Source organism: Mauremys mutica, chromosome 7, assembly GCF_020497125.1.
Source record: "Mauremys mutica isolate MM-2020 ecotype Southern chromosome 7, ASM2049712v1, whole genome shotgun sequence".
NCBI lineage: Eukaryota > Metazoa > Chordata > Testudines > Geoemydidae > Mauremys > Mauremys mutica.
In genome coordinates, this window is record NC_059078.1 from 36,681,247 (window position 1) to 36,703,429 (window position 22,183).

Below are 22,183 nucleotides of genomic sequence, written 5' to 3' on the forward strand. Positions count from 1 at the left end.
TTATTATTATTTATTAAGTCAATGGTGCTTATTATTGTACACAAGACTTTCTGCTAATAAGTCCTAACATTGTTTCTATCACCATTTGAAAAATGTTCTTCCAAATGGCATATTTCAGTACTAAACAGTTTATTTAACAGAACAGAACACGAATAAAATAAGAAAACTGAAATAAAGCTCTTGGCATACTAAAGTTAGGCATATAGCTGAGAAGAGACTGGGATTTATAGCACTGCATTCTCACAAATAGCTGTCCAAACTTCTCACACTTTCACCACAATCTCACAATAAAAGACCCAGCTGACGTATTCAAAACAACACACTGAAATCAAGGCAAAAGCTTCCTCCTTCTCGGCTTCCATACAGAGATCATCTATTTCCACACACTTGGCCACCATGCCATTTCATCCCATTTTCTCTCTCTTGCCAATAGCCGTTATCACATTTCCTAGTGCAAGCATCTAGTTTTATTCACACTGCCTAATTTTGGTAATTCTAAAGCCACTGGACTCAGTTGAAAGGAAAATAAGTGGTTTGATAATTTTATACAAGTAACACATTTGTATTTTTTGTGAAAGGTACTTTTCCCAAAATAAACCACACATAGCTTGATATTGTGGTCTAAAGGGCATTTTAATTATGCTGTTTCTTTGTAACAGTTAATATAACTCCTACATATGTGAATGCAAAAAGTCAGAGTTAGCAGACCCTGAAATCAGAGCATAACCATGACAACCCTTAAAAAACCAGCTGCTTTCAGTTTTGCTTAAATCATGTGAGCATATCCCAGGACAGGTGTGGTAATAACCTCCTTGGTGGTAAACAGAAGGCATTCTTACCTCACTGAAGAAAACTCATCTGTCCTTGAGGGAGGAAGTAAAGATTGGAAAACAGAAAGGGATGCTGGTGTCTCATACAGTTCAGCTTCCTCTGGTAAAGGCTTACTTTCCCCTGAGGTAAAACAGGTTTAATGTTTGTTACTAATATTTCCTTTTTCAGAGCATCCCATAAGACTAATCAAAATACAACTACAAACGTCTCAGAAAACAGAAAAGTATGTTACCTACAGTGGTATTTTTTGAGTAGTGACATGCCTAGTGTTGCACAGTGTTTGTGTTTAGGTAGTTATTGACTTTGCTGTCGGGATCTGTGTGTGGAAGTTTGTGTATACGAAGGGATAATATATTCCTTTTTGCTTATTTATGCCAGATGTTACTTTATTTTAGTCAGATTTTGTCTTTGATATTACAGCTAATATTTATACAAGATGAGCACACATGCTCAATAGTATCAGCCAGATCTCCAGGCTGGGTAAATCACCATGGCTCCATTGACTCCACTGCAGCCAGCTGAGGATCTGGCCCTATATGCTCTCTATGTACTATCAGTATGGTACAGTATGTCTCCTGAGCTTAGAATTCAATAAAGATTTAATTAAAAGATAAAACAGAGCAGGAAATTCAAAAAGTTGAAATTTATTAAAGAAAAGTATTGTGCAATCTTAGTAGTGAAATTCAGCATCCTTGATGCTGGTGATTGGAGCAAATTTCTAATTAAATATGTGAGGATATTCTACCAACTACACGCAAAACCCTGCCACCCCTGCCTAGAGGAATTGAGCTAGGAAGGGGAGTGGAGAGGTACTGGTTGCATATCTGGCACAAAAGCCATTTCTGCAGCTACAGGATACAGGCAGGTTGCAATGTGCTGTTTACTGCTCTACTGAGTAAGAATGGCCTATACGCCCAGCAACTGGTACTTTGCAGAGCTGGATAAAGCCCACTTGGAGAAGTGCTCTTGAGCAGTAGGGCTTTTAAAGGTCACACACTCTTTTCTCCCTAGTATAGTGCAAGGCAGGATTTAGCCTTAAGAGGGGAGAAATACATTTGAGTGTAATACTGATATATGCCTACAGTCATGCTATAATGAACCACCCTCAGCCAAGCTAAATCATCATCCTGCAGGAGGTGATTACTCTTAGCAAAGGACTCCCCAACAGGAAGCCTAGGCTGTACTGTAACTTACTAGAGAATATATCTGTGCCAAACAAAACCTTAAGTCCTAGCAATAGGCACACATGCTTCTTGGTGACATAAGGTTGTTCTGTGTTGTTGGTTACATATAAACAACTCGTTTACAGCAACATCGCTACCCCTTCCTGCTTCTCCACGTGGGCACCAATGATACTGCCAAGAATGACCTTGAGCGGATCACTGCAGACTACGTGGCTCTAGGAAGAAGGATAAAGGAGTTTGAGGCGCAAGTGGTGTTCTCGTCTATCCTCCCTGTGGCAGGAAAAGGCCAGGGTAGAGACCGTCGAATCGTGGAAATCAACGAATGGCTACGCAGATGGTGTCGGAGAGAAGGGTTTGGATTCTTTGACCATGGGATGGTCTTCCAAGAAGAAGGATTGCTAGGCAGAGACATGCTCCACCTCACGAAGGGAGGGAAGAGCATCTTTGCAAACAGGCTGGCTAACCTAGTGAGGAGGGCTTTAAACTAGGTTCACCAGGGGAAGGAGACCAAAGCCCCGAGGTAAGTGGGGAAGTGGGATATCGGGAGAAAGCACAAGTAGGGGAGTGCAAGAGGGGAGGGCTCCTGCCCCATACTGGGACACCAGGACAATCAGAGAGTTATCTTACATGCCTATACACAAATGCAAGAAGCATGGGAAACAAGCAGGGAGAACTAGAAGTCCTGGCACAGGCAAGGAATTATGATGTAATTGGAATAACAGAGACTTGGTGGGATGACTCACATGATTGGAGTACTGTCATGGATGGATATAAACTGTTCAGGAAGGATAGGCAGGGCAGAAAAGGTGGGGGAGTTGTGTTGTATGTAAGAGAGCAGTATGACTGCTCAGAGCTCCAGTATGAAACTGCAGAAAAACCTGAGAGTCTCTGGATTAAATTTAGAAGTATGAACAACAAGGGTAATGTCGTGGTGGGAGTCTGCTACAGACCACCAGACCAGGGGGATGAGGTGGATGAGGCTTTCTTCCAGCAACTAACAGAAGTTGCTAGATCACAGGCCCTGGTTCTCATGGGTGACTTTAATCACCCCGATATCTGCTGGGAGAGCAATACAGCAGTGCACAGACAATCCAGGAAGTTTCTGGAAAGTGTAGGGGACAATTTCCTGGTGCAAGTGCTGGAGGAACCAACTAGGGGAAAAGCTCTTCTTGACCTGCTGCTCACAAACAGGGAAGAAATAGTAGAGGAAGCAATAGTGGATGGGAACCTGGGAGGCAGTGACCATGAGATGGTCGAGTTCAGGATCCTGACACAAGGAAGAAAGGAGAGCAGTAGAACAGAGACCCTGGACTTCAGAAAAGCAGACTTCGACTCCCTCAGGGAACTGATGGGCAAGGTCCCTTGGGAGAATAACATGATGGGGAAAGGAGTCGAGGAAAGCTGGCTGTATTTTAAAGAATCCTTATTGAGGTTGCAGGAACAAACCATCCCGATGTGTAGGAAGAAAAGTAAATATGGCAGGCTTAACAGTGAAATCCTTGCTCGTCTTAAACACAAAAAAACAGCTTACAAGAAGTGAAAGATTGGACAAATAACCAGGGAGGAGTATAAAAGTATTGCTCAGGCATGCAGGAGTGAAATTAGGAAGGCCAAATCACACTTGGAGTTGCAGCTAGCCGGAGATGTTAGGAGTAACAAGAAGGGTTTCTTCAGGTATGTTAGCAACAAGAAGAAAGTCAAGGAAAGTGTGGGCCTCTTGCTGAATGAGGGAGGGAATCTAGTGACAGAGGATGTGGAGAAAGCTAGTGTACTCAATGCTTTTTTTGCCTCTATCTTCACAGACAAGGTCAGCTCCCAGACAGCTGCACTCTGCAGCACGGTATGGGGAGGAGGTGACCAGCTCTCTGTGGAGAAAGAAGTAGTTCAGGACTATTTAGAAAAGCTGGACGAGCACAAGTCCATGGGGCTGGATGCACTGCATCTGAGGGTGCTAAAGGAGTTGGCCGATGAGATTGCAGAGCCATTGGCCATTATCTTTGAAAAATCATGGCGATCGGGGGAGGTCCCAGATGACTGGAAAAAAGCTAATGTAGTGCCCATCTTTAAAAAAGGGAAGAAGGAAGATTCAGGGAACTACAGCCCAGTCAGTCTCACCTCAGTCCCTGGAAAAATCATAGAACAGGTTCTCAAGGAATCAATTCTGAACCACTTAAAGGAGGGGAAAGTGATCAGGAACAGTCAGCATGGATTCACCAAGAGCAAGTCATGCCTGACTAACCTAATTGCCTTCTATGATGAGATAACCAGCTCTGTGGATGAGGGGAAAGCAGTGAATGTGCTATTTCTGGACTTTAGCAAAGCTTTTGATACAGTCTCCCACAGTATTCTTGCCAGCAAGTAAAAGAAGTATGGGCTGGATGAATGGACGGTAAGGTGGATAGAAAACTGGCTAGATGGTCGGGCTCAACGGGTAGTGATCAATGGTTCCATGTCTAGTTGGCAGCCCGTATCAAGTGGAGTGCCCCAAGGGTCAGTGCTGGGGCCGGTTTTGTTCAATATCTTCATTAACGATCTGGAGGATGGTGTGGACTGCACCCTTAGCAAGTTTGCAGATGACACTAAACTGGGAGGAGTGGTTGATACGCTGGAGGGTAGGGATAGGATACAGAGGGACCTAGACAAATTAGAGGATTGGGCCAAAAGAAATATGATGAGGTTCAACAAGGACAAGTGCAGAGTCCTGCACTTAGGACGGAAGAATCCCATGCACTGCTACAGACTAGGGACCAAATGGCTGGGCAGCAGTTCTGCAGAAAAGGACCCAGTGGTTACGGTGGACGAAAAGCTGAATATGAGTCAACAGTGTGCCCTTGTTGCCAAGAAGGCTAATGGCATTTTGGGTTGTATAAATAGGGGCATTTCCAGCAGATCGAGGGACGTGATCATTCCCCTCTATTCAGCACTGGTGAGGCCTCATTTGGAGTACTGTGTCCAGTTTTGGGCCCCACACTACAAGAAGGATGTGGATAAATTGGAGAGAGTCCAGCGGAGGGCAACAAAAATGATTAGGGGGCTGGAGCACATGACTTATGAGGAGAGGCTGAGGGAACTGAGATTGTTTAGCCTGCAGAAGAGAAGAATGAGGGGGGGATTTGATAGCTGCTTTCAACTACCTGAAAGGGGGTTCCAAAGAGGATGGATCTAGACTGTTCTCAGTGGTAGAAGATGACAGAACAAGGAGTAATGGTCTTAAGTTGCAGAGGAGGAGGTTTAGGTTGGACATTAGGAAAAACTTTTTCACTAGTAGGGTGGTGAAGAACTGGAATGGGTTACCTAGGGAGGTGGTGGAATCTCCTTCCTTAGAGGTTTTTAAGGTCAGGCTTGACAAAACCCTGGCTGGGATGATTTAGTTGGGTTTGGTCCTGCTTTGAGCAGGGGGTTGGACTAGATGACCTCCTGAGGTCCCTTCCAACCCTGAGATTCTATGATTCTAACATTATACAGCAGTTTACGGCCGGAAGTGCAGAACTCTCTATTTAGCTGAAACTGGAAGGAAAAATGCAATTGTCCAAGTGGAAACTGGCCAAGACACTGTAATCTACCTGCTGCAGGCAACAACTAGATAATTTACACACCTACGCAGCAGATAAGAAGCCAGAATTGTCCTTCCAGTCCAAAAACACAGGCTTCTACCACTTGAATTATCTCCCTTGCTGGTCATAGTAATAGGTCCATTAGCCTCTATGTGGATCAGCCACTAGATGGCACTATTGCCAACATACAAGTACATATATACAGAGAGCCAGTACAGTACAGTTGATGCTAACACCCACCGCTGACATTGTAATGTTTTCCACTGCATCTTTACTGATCTTTAGTAGTCAGAATCTCAGTTTTACACCTCCATTTGAAAAAATGCAAGCCCAGTACCATAGTCTAAGAGAAGCAAACAAAATTCTAATACTACAATGTTTCATTAATAAAAACAGGAAAGTACTTCCCTAAGAAACATTTAAGGTCAGAACAGGGTTATGGAGGTTCACAGGTGGTTCCTCTCTAAACAGTACTATTTGTTACACACACACACAAAACTATGTTAAAAGAACATGAAAAAGTACATAGTCAAGCACAGGCAGTTCTGGCATTTCCTAACTTTCCAGTGCTTGACTCTGCAACCTTAACAACATTCTGTTAACAGTTTTGTGTGTGTAATTTCCTACGTTTATAGAAAAGCAAACTAAAAAGACAGATCCCCTCGGGGCATCCTACTGAGCCCTATATAGTCATCCGCAGGGTTGGAACCTTTAGGTTCACATAACAGTTCTTTGTCACTTCAGCTAATAGAGTAACTGGTAGCAAAAGTAGCCATGAGAGGGGGATCAGAAACACTTTGCCAGTGGGCTTTACAGATATTTGCTGGCAGTAGATGAATGGTGAAACTCAGGAATCTTGTGTTCCACTCTAGGTTCTGGAGGGGAAAGTGCTCTAGTGGGTATACATCCCTTCTGACCCTTTTCCCCTTGCCTGATCCCTTCTACCTGCATCCTGTCCAGCTTCTGTGTCAGTCATGCCACTCCTTCACCCAGTTACTCCTCTCAGTCCCCACACTCAAGCCCTCAACTACTCATGTCAGCCTTAGTATCCTTGCCTAGTCAGTTTCAGCCTTTCCCCTCAGGCTCTGCATTCATGTTTCAGTCTCCTTGCCTAGTCAGTTGCAGCCTCTCTCTCAGGACTCTGCATATGAATCCCAGTTTTTCCAGTCCCTGGCTTCCAGTTCCCAGCCCCCGTTTCCCTCTCAGGGCTCCTTATCCCAGGGCCCCCACCCAGCCTGTGTTCATACTACTTTACCTGCTGCAAAACCTATTGCAGGTTTCTCTGGTGCACTGGGTACCTTCACACCTTTCATTTTAACACAGCTGAGTTCTGGCTGATTGTCCTCTAAGAGTTTTCTTTGCAATAACACCGTATATTTTACTCCACCTGGAGTGGGAAAAGGTAACAAGAAATTTCCATTCAGACTTCTTCATTTTGCCTTATTTTTGTTGTATTTTATCTACTATTCAGGCTTCCCTTTTGGGTCACAGCAGGGTAAGTGTCTCCTCCACATCATGCTCTCCCCTCCCCGTGATCCAAGGGATCCCACTTTATGAGTGCACAGCTCTGTGGGTTTGGAGATAAAGGTCAAGCAGGGCCAGAAGGTTCCTTCCAAAACCTGCAGAGGTAGCTAGCATAAGTGGTTTTCACTCTTTGTGCTGTATAACAAACTGAGGGGGCTGCTGAGGTTCATAGGCTCAGATTAGTCCTGCCGGAGAGGCAAGAAGCCATGGGAACAGATGAGAGAAATTGACCTCTAGGCATAGATTCTTTATGGAATTGGGAGGTGGAACCTCTGGCCTCTCACCCTTTTTGCCCTCACCTTGCTGCATAAGAGACTGGCTACAAACTCTCATGCCCTCCAGAAGAATCGGCAGGAAACACTGTGAGTGAAACACATGAGTTTCCACTCCCAACAATTGCTATTTCCTGGTAGATGAGAATTACATGCTCGGATGGCTTTGACAGATAGGAATCTAAAGCTTCATTAAAAACTCTTACTAACAGATCCTTTATTCCGACAGAACTCTCAGTATTTGTTCAAATATTTTATTTGGTAGTGACAGCTCACTTAAAAAAAAATTCACAGAGCAGTCTACTTGCCAGCAATTGAAATGTATACATAAAAATATCTGGGGAGATGAGGACATCATTTTTGATTCCAATGAAATACATGGAACTGGAAGAACTTTCCTGAGCAAATACAGCTATTTTATTATTAGAATAAAAATGAGAAAAGGAAATGAGTGCAACTTTGAAACAGATGTACTCCCTCCCTGTACAAAAGGGGCCCAATCACTAATTTTTAAAAAAAAAAAAAAAAAGAAAAAAGAAAGAAAAACTCAGATTATAAATCTGAAACTGCAGTTCTGCATAGGCAAGATTTCAGAGATCTGCCTCTAAATTTGCTGGGGACAAACCTCAAGATTTCTTAAAATATGAACAAATAGCAATAATTCTTATGGGGTTTACATATGAATCTGAAATAACCATCTAATAAATTATTAAACAGTGGGCACACGCAAGTTGGTTATGAAAAACAGAAGGGATCCGTTAGCAATATGATGAATTACTGTAATCCTGTATTAAAACTAAAAATAATATCCTTTTGTTTTCTTGTTTGTGCTAAACCTCCTTTCTCGCAATACATTTTATAAGGACTGTGGCTATTTACATTAATACTTAACTTACCAATAGCATCTGAATCGTCTACCTGTGAAAAAGGAACCCTGGGTTTACTAAACCTAGCTTTTGCAGAAACTTTGTCCTTGGTATCCCATATCGTCAGAGTTACTTTGTGATCTCTCAGTTTTATCAGAAACTCATTAGTAACATGAATATTAATACTGTGGTTCCAGGACACCCATATTTGGTCATTTTCAAACCATGGTTTCACAACCTAGGAAGAACACAGAGTTGAAAAACATTCATGAATGTGAGTAGTACTGAAGAAAGATTCACACAATGAACATTCTGTTGCCATTTAGCTGCAGCTATTGAGGGGAAATTTTTAATTGAATTTTTAAAGAGCCTTAGTATTACAAAACACCACACATGTGCACAGGGAGCAGTAAAACATTAATGCAAGGGGGCATGGATTATACAGCCACTAGATAGAGACAATGGAGTTAAGCATGATATAGCACCCCATATAATTTTTCCCGCTCAGAGAGCAATTGGCCATCAGCTGGGAGAGAGGTAACAAAATACATTAATAAAGGTATGTGCTAAAAACTAATGAAATTGTTCTTAAAGTGTAAATTAAAATTAGATCATGCTGGGGGTTATCAGAACCTTTTAAAGAGATCTTTTAGGTAATTATGAGTCTATGTGTCAGCTGTCACAGCAGCACATTTTGCTGAACTAAGTCAAAATGGCTATGTCAAACCAAATATAGATTTTGCAAAGATGTGGGATCAGAACAGAAGTTAAACTGACAATAAGAGGAAGAACATATATTGAAGACTGAACGAAATACTACAAGTTTGTATGTATACATTTTTAAATGTTGACTTAGCATACATGAAATGAAAGCACAAGTGCTAAAATCCACCCTATATTGTACAATATACTATGTCATGTGTCTTTGGTTTCCAGGGATGTAACTCTGACATCTTTTATCAACATGAAATTGACTTTAAAACTTTGTGTTGTTTGGCCAGGAGGTGAAAAGAAAACCTGAATCTTAAAGAAATTGGCAAGAAATCAGACAGCCAATCAGAAGGGCTGGGAATACAGAGGAAAAGATAACCAGAAGCAAGATAAAAGTTGGCCTTTTTGCATCCACTATATGAATAAGATATCACATAATCCAAGTGAAAATGTAAAGCCTGTAACTCTTACTCATGGGAAAAGTTAATAAGCCTACCCACGTGAGTAAGGTGAGTAAGCAGGATTTGGTCCCAAATCCATTTCCAAAAAAAAGCCTCAAAACCTTTCAGATGCATATTTGAAAGCAGACATTTGATTTTATATTTGACATTTAAGTGGGAGCTAGTTTGTCAAGACAGCTTGAACCCATGAAATCACTGGGGCTACTTTGGTAAATAAGGGATGCAGGATCTTGGAACAACAAATTTCATTTCTGTGCATTAGCCATGGCCTCTAGGACATCATTCCTGAGCACTCTCTTTCCTCCAGCACCCCCAATCCTTACTTTATTTATAGAGGATCTTAAATGGCCTAACAAAATATCAGATATGTATTTCTAGCTGTCATATCATCACCTACTGTATAAAGAGAATGACATAACATAAGCTTCACTTCTTTTTCACTGGCTGATTTTTTGCTGCACAGCTCCCTCCATCTCACTGATTTTCCCCATCCCATTTCAAAACACTGCTTGAAACACACTTCCTGTAGGTTTCCTACACAAACAAGGATTTGGCCTTCCTTATTTTTCTGATTGCTGTTTGCAGTGTTGATCCCAGAATATAAGAAAGACAAAGTGGGCAGGTAGTATCTTTCATTGGACCAACCACTGTTGGTGGGAACAAGTTTTTGAGTTCACAGGGCTCTTCTTCAGGAAACCCCTTTTCTGGCCTTCAAACAACTCCCCAGCCTCGCCAAGCTCATCTATCAGAAGCTAGCTCCCCACAGACCAAGGTAAACCAATTCAATGAGGCACCAGACCTTTCCAGAACAACAGATGCAAAACCTGCAGACATATCTCCACTGCTCAGATGATCAATATCCTCCACAACACACCTGTCAAGATCTATGGGTCCAACACATGCCTATTGCAACATAGAGTGTACCTCACCTAGTGCATCAAATGCCCCAACAACAGCTATGTGGGTGAAACCAGACAATCACTGTTCTCAAATGAACTCACACAGAACAATGATAAAGAGACAAAAACACCTTATCACCTGAGGATGACCACATTTCACAAAGTGATCACTCCATATCTGGCCTCTCAGTCCTTCTCTTCAAAGGCAACCTGCACAACACCTTCAAAATAGGAGCCTGGGAACTTAAATTCATAACTGTGCAGGAGGCTAAAAACCATGGACTTAACAGACACACTGGTTTGATGGCTCATTAAAACAATTTGTAACACACACTGCAGCCTACTAACCCTCCTTTATCCTAGAACTGCAGAGGTGTTAAGTGCCCACTTCATTTTAAGTGGTCTCCTACAGCAGGTGTGAACCTCTTAATCTTAATAATCTGTTCCATTTTGTATTTAGCTGTGACACTGCTTCTCCAGACCTGAGGAATTGCTCTGTGAAGCTGGAAAGCTTGTTCCCTCTACCAACAGAAGTTGAAAGATATTACCACATCCACTTTGTCTCTTACTTTTCTCAGGGCAGGCTATACTTGCAGATGTAGAGTGATGTGAGTTAAATCCGCCTTCGGAGAGTGCAGTAGGGAAAGCGCTGCAGTCTGTCCACACTGACAGCTGCTTGCATACTGGCGTGGCCACATTTGCGGCACTTGCAGCGGCACTGGGAATGGTGCATTATGGTCAGCTATCCCAGCATGCAAGTGACTGCAACGTGACAGGGAGTGTGTTGTGTGTATGTGTGTGGAGAGAGTGGGTTTTTGGGGGGGCTGAGAGCATGTCAGCATGCTGTCTTGTAAGTTCAGACAGCAGCAGATCTCTCCCTCCCCCCGCCTCTCTCTCTCACACACAGCATTCCACAGTAATGGTTTCTTTGTCTTTGGGCAGATAAGTAGACCGCTGTCAGAAAGAGAGCTTTCAAAGGCCATATCTGCATTCCTGCAGTGATTCAACACAATGACAAGAGTGACCAATTGACTTAAGGGAATTATGGAACGTTTCCTGAGGCCGATCACAGCACAGTAATGCAACACCCCGTTCACACTGGCACCGCAGCGCTCCAGCAGGGACGCATCAAACTTTATTCCAGTCGTCGAGGTGGAGTACCAGGAGTGCTCTAGCTGCGGAGTCAGAGCGCTCTATATGCCTTGCCAGTGTGGACGGGGAGCGAGCTAGTGTGCACGGGGCTCCTTTATTGCGCACTAACTCGCAAGTGTAGCTAAGCCCTCGGTCACTCACACCTCACATTCTCTAGTATCCTCATTTCTACTGTGACTGCATAGGAAACATATGTATAAAGGATGCTTTAAAACTATAATAGGCTAAATATGGACTGAGCCCTACACAAATTGTTACCCAAACATTTCCACTCTAAAAGGTGCATTTTCTCTTTTGAATAACTTTCCCAATGCATTACACTTTTTGGTCAAAATTTAGCATACCCGTTTTTAATCAAGGAGCAAATTCTTTTTCTCCCATGAAAATTTCACTACAAATAGTTCAGCTGTTCTCCAAAATAAATTCAGTTTTTCCTCCTAAAGAAGTTTTGCCCGTTTTATTTCATTAAAGAGATCGAGTTCCTCACCAAAAAGTGTAAAACTTGAAAAATGCCAGGTTCATAATGGCTGCCCCATTTATGTGCCTTTGCATGATTTAGTGAAAATCATATAAGATTTTGTTATTTTTCAATGTTTAAAAATGTTTGTACATACAGAATGATTTCTGTTAAGAGATAAAACTTACAAATCATTGTCAGCAAACAGATGGACATTTAGAAATAGTGTGGGATTTTTAATTGAAAAAATAATCTCATAAGGAAAAACAAAATAGGTGAGGTAATATCTTTTATTGGTCCAGTAAAAGACATTACCACACCTACCTTGTCTCCTTTATATCCTGGAACCATCACGGATACAACACTCATGGTATGTTTGCAGTGTTACTGTAGCCATGCTGGTCCAAGGATACGAGAGACAAAGCAGGTGAGGTAACATCTTTTATTGGACCAACTTCTGTTGGTGAAAGAGAGAAGATTTCGAACTTCAAAAAGCTCTTCCTCGGGTCCTAATATCACTTGTTTCAGGTCCTCTGAAAAGCTGGAAAGCGTCAGGGCCGCACAGAGGATTCAGGGGGCCTGGGGTCTTCGGCGGCGGGTCCCGGGGCGGAAGAACCCCCCGCTGCCAAATTGCCACCGAAGCCCCAGAGCAGAAGAAGCTCCGGGGGCCCAGGCCCCACGAGACTTTTCCGGGCCCCCCAGAGCAAGTGAAGGACCCCGCTCCAGGGGCCCCGAAAAAGTCTCGTGGGGGCCCCTGCGAGACCCAGGGCCTTGGGCAAATTGCCCCACTTGCCCCCCTCCCCCCGCTCTGGGCAGCCCTGGAAAGCGTATCCCTTCTACTAACAGAGGTTGGTCCAACAAAAGGTATTACTGCACCTCCTTTCTCTCTCTTAATCTCAGATTATGACAGACACACTATTTCAATCAGTGGGTAGGCTGAATGGTGAAGGAGGCTGAGATTATGAACACTCCTGCCTCGTTTAGTGCATGGTTTATATGGAACGCAATGAGTGAGGCATCAGGTCACACATTAAACACTAATACATTTAAAAAGGCATCCAGGGTCTATAATTCTCCATCTCTAAAACTCTCCTACAGTTTTATATCCACTCACTGAGGAAATTATTGTTGTCGACCGTTTCTGCCTGTAGCGCTCTGCTTGAACCTGTGCAGTCGATGGCTGACAGAAATAAAAAAAGGGAGAGGATGGCAAAAACAGGAAGGAAAAGAAATGGAAAAGTGAAATGACAACGTGAAAATATCTTAACTGCACTCTCTCAAGCCAATATACCTTTCTATTATTCATATTATATATATATATATACTGAGCATTTTGACATGCATCCGACGAAGTGGGTATTCACCCACAAAAGCTCATGCTCCAAAACGTCTGTTAGTCTATAAGGTGCCACAGGATTCTTTGCTACTTTTACAGATCCAGACTAACACGGCTACCCCTCTGATACTTAACTGCATATGTAATTTATCTATTTGTATCATATATTGCCAGACATACCATCAACAACAATGATTTAGAAAAAATCAGCAACCACAAATTCACTCAGCTGCACTCTTTAAGAAATGCAGAAGTTTATATACCACATTTTGACAGTACATACTTGAGAATCCATGCAATGTATGGACAGACTGCTCCAGTTGTGTCTATGGGTACCAAAGGTAATATGAAACGACCAGCTTATCAAAAGGAGGAGGAGATCATCAACATTAATACCCTAAAGTCTCAGGTCCTGTTCAGTGTTGATCACTGATACGTGGGCAGGGTAGGATTCATTGTCAAATGGTTTCTGGGCAACAAACAGACTTTCATCCACATTATTCAACTATGCCCTTCACCTGGAAGCAATTTCAATTTAATTTTCCAAGATGGCCCTTATTAAGTCGTGCTCCTGAAGCAAAAGGAAGCTCAGCGAGCCGTGCCAAAGACTGAAGGTGCTCAGTGTACTTGCCCCACGTCTTTCTGCACTTCCTGAAGCATAGTTGTAATTTTCACTACAGAATTACTGGAGTAATACAGCAACAGCTGTGTACTAGTGAGTTAGCTAAACACTGGACTGTCAATACTCAAAAAGTATCACTCCAGGAACAAGTGTTCTGAAGGAGTTGGTGAAAATGTCACAAGTGGAAACAGTGCACATTGGTATTCGGGGATAATCTGAAAAGCACCTTTTTGGGTAGGATGAGTACACCAGTCCCTCAATGGACAGTGAATCTAATGAGCATTGGCTATCTAAGAAAGACTTAGACCAGAAAGATTTGACCTCCGCTCGCTATAGTCATTGGCATATGGTGAGTTGAATAAGTCCTTTATCAGTGATGTGGTCTCTCTCATATCCTTCAGGCCAAAATGACTCTTAGATTTTAAAACTGTTTCTAGGATTGATTTCTTTTTAAATAACTCTGTTCAGTCCCTTTAAACCAAGATAAAGGTAGTTAAAGAATACACATCTAACTCTGCTTAATAGTAGTCTTTCACTATTAATTTATAAAAGTCATCTAGAGAGATGTTCTATTTTCATTATTAATCTTGGGTAAAATTTTCAAAAGCACCCAAGTAATTTACGGCCCAGATCCTTAAAGGTAGTTAGGCCCTAAATACCTTTGAGGACTGGGGCCTCAGGAGCCTAAGTAACTTAAGCACTTTTGAAAGTTTTGCCCCTTGACAAAAAGAGAGGAACTAAATTCACTCTTCCGTCTTACAGCACCACTTTTGTGCTATAGCTTTAAGAGAATCCTAAGCATGGAATATACACATTACAGTACTAAGTTTTTTGGCCTTCTGAAAAAAAACCCAATAATAATGACAGGGCAAAACCAAGTTTATGCCCTAGAAAAAACAGAAACATTTCAGCAGTTAACAACAAAAAACCCCAAAAGGTATCTGTTTCTAACTGAAAATATAAAAGCGCAGAAAAAAATAGGACCAAGTTCTTTCTCTCTCTCTCTCTTTTTTAGTTTAGATAACAACCCACTTTACAAATAAGGGGGACGATAAACAGGAGGCCGAAGTCCCTTTATGCTACAATACATGTCCTAGTCTCATTATCATAACAAGCACGTTTTCCTCTCAGTTCAATTATTTTAAAAAATGAACTTTTTTGAACACAAAGCTCTGAAGTTAAGATTTTCAGCCAACTATGGCTACATTCTCTATTTTACTTTGAAAAAAATCTGCAAATTAAACCATCCATGTTGAGAGATTAGAAGGAGGAATAAATGATTAATTACACTTTCAAAGGTTATATTCAAAATATTTTATTTATTTCTCCCATATTCCTCAACTCTCACAAAAGTTACTGGGAGTTGAGGATGCTCAACAACCTGCATAATTGAGCCAATAGTTTGTGAAATGCTTTTGATCAAAAACGTGTTACAAATGCATCCTCATTAAAATATGTCCCAAATTAATTCTGTGTGTACTGTAAGTTGTGCATCTCTCTATACTCAATATAACATGTTTCTACATTAGTATAGACTGAACCTATAAAAACACACACACTTAGGACATTTTTTAGGACGCTCCTAGGAATATAATTTAGCTTCTCCAAAACTGAATCTACTATTTTGTAAGAAAAATCACTTAAAATATTTCAAGTTGATTAGAAGATGATTTACTTTTCAGTTTGAAAAAAATATATATGCTGTTTTCTTATAAAGGAATAAGCTTTCAATATGTTGTAAAGAATGTAAAGCACAAATCTCAAACCTTGTCTACACACAGATTTTGTAGTGGCATAACTACTTCAGTTACAGGTGTGATCTCTTTACTGAAATAGTTATTCCAGTACAACCCCTAGTGCAGAAGCATTTATACCGCTATAAAGATGCCTTAAATCAGTGTAGCTTATTCACCTGTCTTGTTTGGGAATAAGCTATACTGATATAAGCACTTTTATTTCGATACAATTAAGTCCATAGTGGTCGAGTTAAATAACTTGTGTGTGTAGACAAGGCCCAAGTAGTGCTAATGAAAGTATGAGCATGACTCACCTACATCACATTTGGAAGCATTCTCCATTGCTCCACTACATCCAGGACTGTTCAGTTTTAAACTGGTATGACAGCCACTCTTGCATAAATATTTCAGAAATCTCTCTTATGCCAAATAGAGGTCATAGTAAATAAAAACTAGTTATTCCCAAAATTATAAACATCATACTATTTACCTTGGATTCACATTCCACAAACAGCTTGGCCACCACACCAAACAATGCCAAATCGAGTTTCCTAGGCTCAACATCGTCTGGTAGAAGGAAATACTCAATGTGGTAGTAACGCCGCATTTTTGGAATAGCTGCTGCATCTTTCCCAATGTTAGACTTTTTTCTCTGCCTGTCAGTTAAATTGGATATCCTATGCTTTGGACCTAGGAAAAATATTTATATGGATTTAGAAAGTTTCAGATGTTGTCAAGGTCAGCACAGCAACAGATCCTACAGCCCTGCAACTCTCCACCACCTATTACCCTATACTACACAGACAGCTTGCATGAAAGAAGCAAGACTCTGAAGTACACTCCTGCCACATCCAGATACCCCTATTCCACATCAGAACCACACCAGTTCTGTTGCAAAGTTGCCCATAGGCCAAGGGGCTAGATTTGCCTCTAATAATACTACTCCCAGATTAGTAATTGATTATATTTTTTATAATATAGCTAATATAGGAAAAAAGGGAAAAAAAACCTTGTCAGTTAAAACTTCAGGTTTATTTAAATAAAGAAAAGAAAACAGATAAAAAGATGTGCTTGTCAAATAGGTAGTTACTGGTGAAAGAGCTTTACTAGATTTAAGCCTAGTCCTGCTCAATCCACGGGACAAACATCCCAAATTTCCAATGAACACAATATCACAAAATAATAGTAAAACCCAAGATACAATGAACAAATGTTTGCTAGTAGCCTTCCACGGGACATTGCTGAGCTATGTTCTGATTAGGGCTTCCAATTAATCATTGTTAACTCAAGCGATTAACTCAAAACAAATTAACCGTTAAAAAGATTAATCACGATTAATCACAGTTTTAACCACACTGTTCAACAATAACAGGATACCAACTGAAATTATAAATATTTTTGGATGTTTTTCTACATTTTCAAATATATTGATTTCAATTACAACACAGAATACAAAATGTACAGTGCTCACTTTATGTTATTTTTTATTATAAATATTTGCACTGTAAAAAAGATAAAAGAAATAGTATTTTTCAGTTCACCTCATATAAGTTAACTGTAGTGCAATCTCTTTATAGTGAAAGTGCAACTTACAAAAGGATTTTTTTGTTACATAACTGCACTCAAAACCAAAACAATGTAAAACTTTAGAGCCTACAAGTCCACTCAGTCCTACTTCTTGTTCAACCAATCATTAAAACAAACAAGTTTGTTCACATTTATGGACGATAATGCTGCCCACTTCTTATTCACAATGTTACCTGAAAGTTAGAACAGGCATTCGAATGGCACTTTTGTAGATAGCATTGCAAGGCATTTACGTGCCAGAAACGCTAAACATTCACAAGCCCCTTCACGCTTTTGCCACCATTCCAGAAAACATGCTTCCATGCAGATGATGGGTTCTGCTCAACAACAATTCAAAACAGTGCAAAATGTAGAAAACATCAAAAATATTTAAATAAATGGTATTGTATTATTGTTTAACAGTGCGATTAAAACTGTGATTAATCTCTTATTTTTTTTAATCATTTGATAGCCCCAGTTCTTCTGTCTCATTTTTTTTTCAATATTCCTTAAACATGATGTTGTTTCTGATCCTTTGAACTTTTTCTATAGATCTGCCCTCATAGTTTAAAATACAGGTTTCTCTCTCTCCTCCCATCCCAAATATTGTTTTAAGATTACTGGATCAGGTCTTCAGATGGTGTAAAACAACATAGCTCCATTGACCTCAACAAAGCTGCACTGATTCATATCAGCTGAGGAATATATGGTTTATAGAATCATATATCAACCAATATTAGCTGTCCAGATTCACTTTAGCATTTCTATGCAGTCATCTGGAGTTTCTCTAGAATAGAAAAACGTATAATGCAAATCCAGCCCTTTAATCCTTGGTTTATAACTAACGGATGTTTGAGAGGGAAAATGCTTCCCACCCCCAAAATCTGGGCTAATCCTGCAGCCTCTCTTTGTACAGAACTGCCCAATGCTGTCAATAAGAGTTCCACATGCGGCTTCGGCATCAGGCCCATAATCTAAGTTGCACTAAGTTGCAGTAACATCAAATTTATCACTTCGGTTTTTTGCTTAGTTTCAGTTTTCATTACAAACTACAAACTCAGTCCAGGTTTGCCAACAGGTTCAATGACGTTCATAACCTCTTGAGTAAAGCCCAGCACCAATTCTTAGTTCTACTTTAAAATCGTACAAAATTAATGGTTACACATGACCTGTAACTAGATGAAGCTATGACAGAATCTCCCTTACAGATACTGGTTTTGTCCCACATATATTCATACTATAATCCAAATGATTGCTTGCATAAACCTCTAGCCTTCACAGTGAAAGATGCATACAGGAAACTGTTAAAAGTCCATTGGAAATATATTTTCCTGGTTTTAGACGCTGAACTGTCTGGCATCTAGCAATCCTGTAGAATTATTTTAATGAATAATAAATTCATCTGATTACACATGATGTGTGAAAAAAACAAACAGTATCAGTATTAAACAAAAAGTAATTTGTATCCTAACTAAATATTGTCATTCCCACAGTAGTGTAAGAATCGGTAATGCTGAAGAATAGGCAAGAAAAGATCCTGAAAGTAATAATGTTCATTATATACACTTGAGGGGAGACCAAGATCTGTCAAATAAACAAAGGACAAAAAATGAGAATTTTCCAGACAGAGAATTTTAAAACTATAGTAAAAACATATTGATTGGGAACATCCGCACATAGATACCATGGTAGCAGGTGTATTAAATATTTATACCTAAATTAGATATAGAACCTAACCCACCTTTCCCTTAAATTACAATGGAGTTCAGTGGGACAGCTCACAATGAATAAAGATTAGCACATGCATAAATTCTTGCAGGATTGGGAATGCCTGAAAAGGTTCTTCACTGGAAAATAAATGCATAGACAGACGAAGTACAGCACAGCAGCAGCTGCCCAAGCTACTCTATACTGACACATCAAATGAGCCCTAGTCCTGATCTAGGAGACCACGTTTAGAGCTAAAGGAAAGGAGTTTAACCCCCATAGCCATTCACCTCTTGGCCGCGCCAGTCAGATTATAAACACAGTAATCAATTACAATGACTGTTTTTGCAAAGACTGACTAAGACCATCGACTTGAATAACATTGGCTACTGAAGAGCTATCAAATGGTAAAGGTTTTCAGTCACTATGACCTAAGCCTGAAACTGAATCTAATGGTACAACGCAAGGCAGGATCCCTCCCCATCACCATTCCCTTGAGCATCTTCTATATAACACTATAAAATTAGCAAAGACCGCATGATAGTATTACAAGGGCGAGGAGACCCACCCACAACTACAGCTAGAAGGGATGGGCCAACATCCTTTCTGCAGTTTGCTCCCCAATCCCATTTCGGTCTGGAGATGAGCCACAGGGATTAAAGGAACAGGAGGGGTCATGTCTGGTACCTACCTGCAGCCATTGGCACAGCTAGTGAAATTGAGAATGTACACATTACTGTGTGTGAGGTGTCAAGTTGCTCCAGATTCTTCTCAAAGAACAGGGGCCTGCCGTCTTCGTCCTCAGGGGTGGGGTGGCCACCGTCCCCAAGTAAATCTGGGGTTTCAGTTTCAAAGCTGCTTTCAGACCCCAGGGCCTCCAACTCCACTTCCACCAGCGCTTCTTCCTCTTCCTCCACCATCTTTGTCTTTGAATCCTGAGCAAAAGGTTCTGTCAGCTCCCCAGAGACATCCTCCTTTTGCTTTTGCAATGCCATCCTACGACCCAGTCACCAGCACCTTGGTTCTCTGGCTGCAGAGTAGAAAAGGACAAGTCCTTATTCCGTTGCCGCTGTATACCAGGAGTGAGCAGTCACCTCTGCCAGTGCCCATGCAGTGGTGGGAAAGAGGAGTTTAGGGGAGGCAGAAAAACCTGTTACTTCTCTCTCGGGAATGCTTTTAAACCCCCACATATAATATCCAGGGATTAATTTCTGGAGGCAGGGAGAAGCCACACAAAGGTCTCCAAGCAGCAGCCCAAGGCAAACAGCAAGTCAACATACTTGGCAAATAATAAAGCGAAGCACAGAAATAACACAAAGGGAAAAAGTGTTCAGCTGAGCTGGTAGCTAGCAAGCTACTGAATTTTTAAAAGGAAGAGAGATTTTTTTTTCATGGGAGAGGATGAGTAGGGGCAGGGGAAGAGAGATGAAAATAACTTCCCCACTTTCCCCACCCACATATAAATCACCAAGGCCCTGATCCTGCAATCACGTAGGCACGTGCTCGGAGCCTAGCACAGTAACCCCCGGCATTGCCATACCAGTACAGCGGGAAAGCCACTACCCTCCCGCGGTACCAGCGAGAATGTGCCTTTATCAAACAGCGAGTCCATTAGGAAGCAGCTGCGATTCCTGCCCCAAGGCAGCTGCTCGTGTTCCAGCGGTCGGTAGCTGGGGAGGGCGTGCGGTGCTCTCCGGGAGACCGGCAGGCAGCGGCAGAGAACACACTGGGGTTATCAGGAGAACCTGGGTCTCAGTGGACCCGGCGCTGCACAGACATAGCTACCCCTCCCCCAGCAAACACAGCCTCTCTTCTAACCTGCCTTTGTAAACTTTGCATCCAGACCGAGGGAGGCTCCGCGTGTCAGAGCCGCCCCCTGCCCGCGCAGCACCCAGAGGAGGGAGCGCTCCGGTTCCCCGGGCTCCTTCCCTGCAAAGGGCCAGGGGGCTCAGCGCTCCCAACTGCGCCCGAGCCAGCGCCGCGGGGAACGCACCTTTCCCTGCCCCGGGAACCGGAGCGGCGGGCGCGGCCACCCCTGCCCCGGCTCCCCGCAGCCTGGCGCTGGCAACAGAGGGGTTCCACGCTCTGGAACCCGGCGCTCGCGTGTCCCGTCTCCCTCCGCCTCGCCAAAGAGTCCCCGTTCGCTCGGCGCCCGAGCCAGGCCGTGCCCAGCCCAGCGCGCACGGAGCGCACGGATCCGCGGCGGGGCGAGGTGGCCGCAGAAGTTGCTGGCGGAGAGCGAGAGCCTGGCTGGGAGCTCGGGGGCAGAGGCGGGTCGGACCGGCTCACCCGAGGGGAACCGCAGGACGTTACTGCGGCGTGGGGAGGTGGCACGGGAGTGCGGGGTGGGGAACCCCACGGGCGTGGGGAGGTGGCACGGGGAACCCCACGGGCGTGGGGAGGTGGCACGGGGCGGGGAACCCCACGGGCGTGGGGAGGTGGCATGGGGGATGCGAGTCAGGGAACCCCTTGGGCAGGGGAGGTAGCACAGGGGGATGTGAGGCAGGGAACCACACAGGCATCATTGGGGCATGGGGCACACTGCAGGTATCACTAGGATGCAGCACGAGGAATGCCTAGGTAGCACCAGGAATGCCATGGCCATCACCCACTGCAGCAGAGGGCAGGACAAGGCCTCAGCAGGGCACAGCCTCCTGAACTTCAAAGGAGGGACCATGCCTGGTGCTGCCTTTTGTGCCTGTTCAGGGCTTAGCACAGTGTGGGCAGAAATGGAAACAAGAAACAAATAATAGTAATAACAGCAGGGCACAGCAGCGGGGCCTTGTGCAATACAGTATATTACAGGGACAGACTGTAACTAGATGTTACCAGCACCAGGTCTCTTCTAATGCACTAAGCATAGGCCTTTCAATATGCCCTGCTGCCTGCATCAGTGACAAGGCACAAAACACAGCCCCTGTAATTTGCTTAAATAGTACCAGTAGAAATTGTACATGGGTGTATGAATTACTACTCGGTCTAGCAGGGACTTTACGTCCTCATGCTGGGTCCCCTTTCCAACAGCCAGTTGAGTCCTGGCTGGAGCACTGCTTCAATACTGATTGAGAAGAAGGATTAGTTACTAAAACAACACCCAACTCCTACAAGTCCCATTGGTCTACTCCAGAGTCTCCTGTCTACCTACAGAATTAGCTGAACCCTGCTTAGTTTAATGAGGCATGACAAAAATTACAGCTGGTGGGAGTAAGGCTGCTAGATTGGATTGATTGTGAGCTAGCTGATGAGAAATACATGTACTTCAGTAGTGGTCAGCAGAGCCTGAAAGAAAAACAACTAACACTACT

General features: G+C 42.6%; 1 protein-coding gene across 4 annotated transcripts in view; it reads right to left on the reverse strand.

Annotated features, from left to right (window-relative positions):
- The window catches only part of CFAP92 (cilia and flagella associated protein 92 (putative)), an 83,820-nt gene extending 62,864 nt beyond the window's left edge, over positions 1-20,956 (reverse strand). For 2 of the 4 annotated variants that reach the window (XM_045023352.1, XM_045023349.1), the window contains exons 1-7: positions 20,701-20,930; positions 19,570-19,908; positions 16,096-16,295; positions 13,026-13,091; positions 8,262-8,469; positions 6,825-6,956; positions 840-951 (exon numbers count right to left, since the gene is read on the reverse strand). In XM_045023352.1, coding sequence (XP_044879287.1) covers positions 840-951; positions 6,825-6,956; positions 8,262-8,469; positions 13,026-13,091; positions 16,096-16,295; positions 19,570-19,873 — 1,022 coding nt within the window. In that variant the 5' untranslated portion in view covers positions 19,874-19,908; positions 20,701-20,930. Of the gene's footprint in view, positions 1-839; positions 952-6,824; positions 6,957-8,261; positions 8,470-13,025; positions 13,092-16,095; positions 16,296-19,569; positions 19,909-20,696 lie in introns of all 4 variants that reach the window. The other 2 variants (XM_045023351.1, XM_045023350.1) reach the window with 2 other exon arrangements.
- Positions 20,957-22,183: the final 1,227 nt, after the last annotated feature.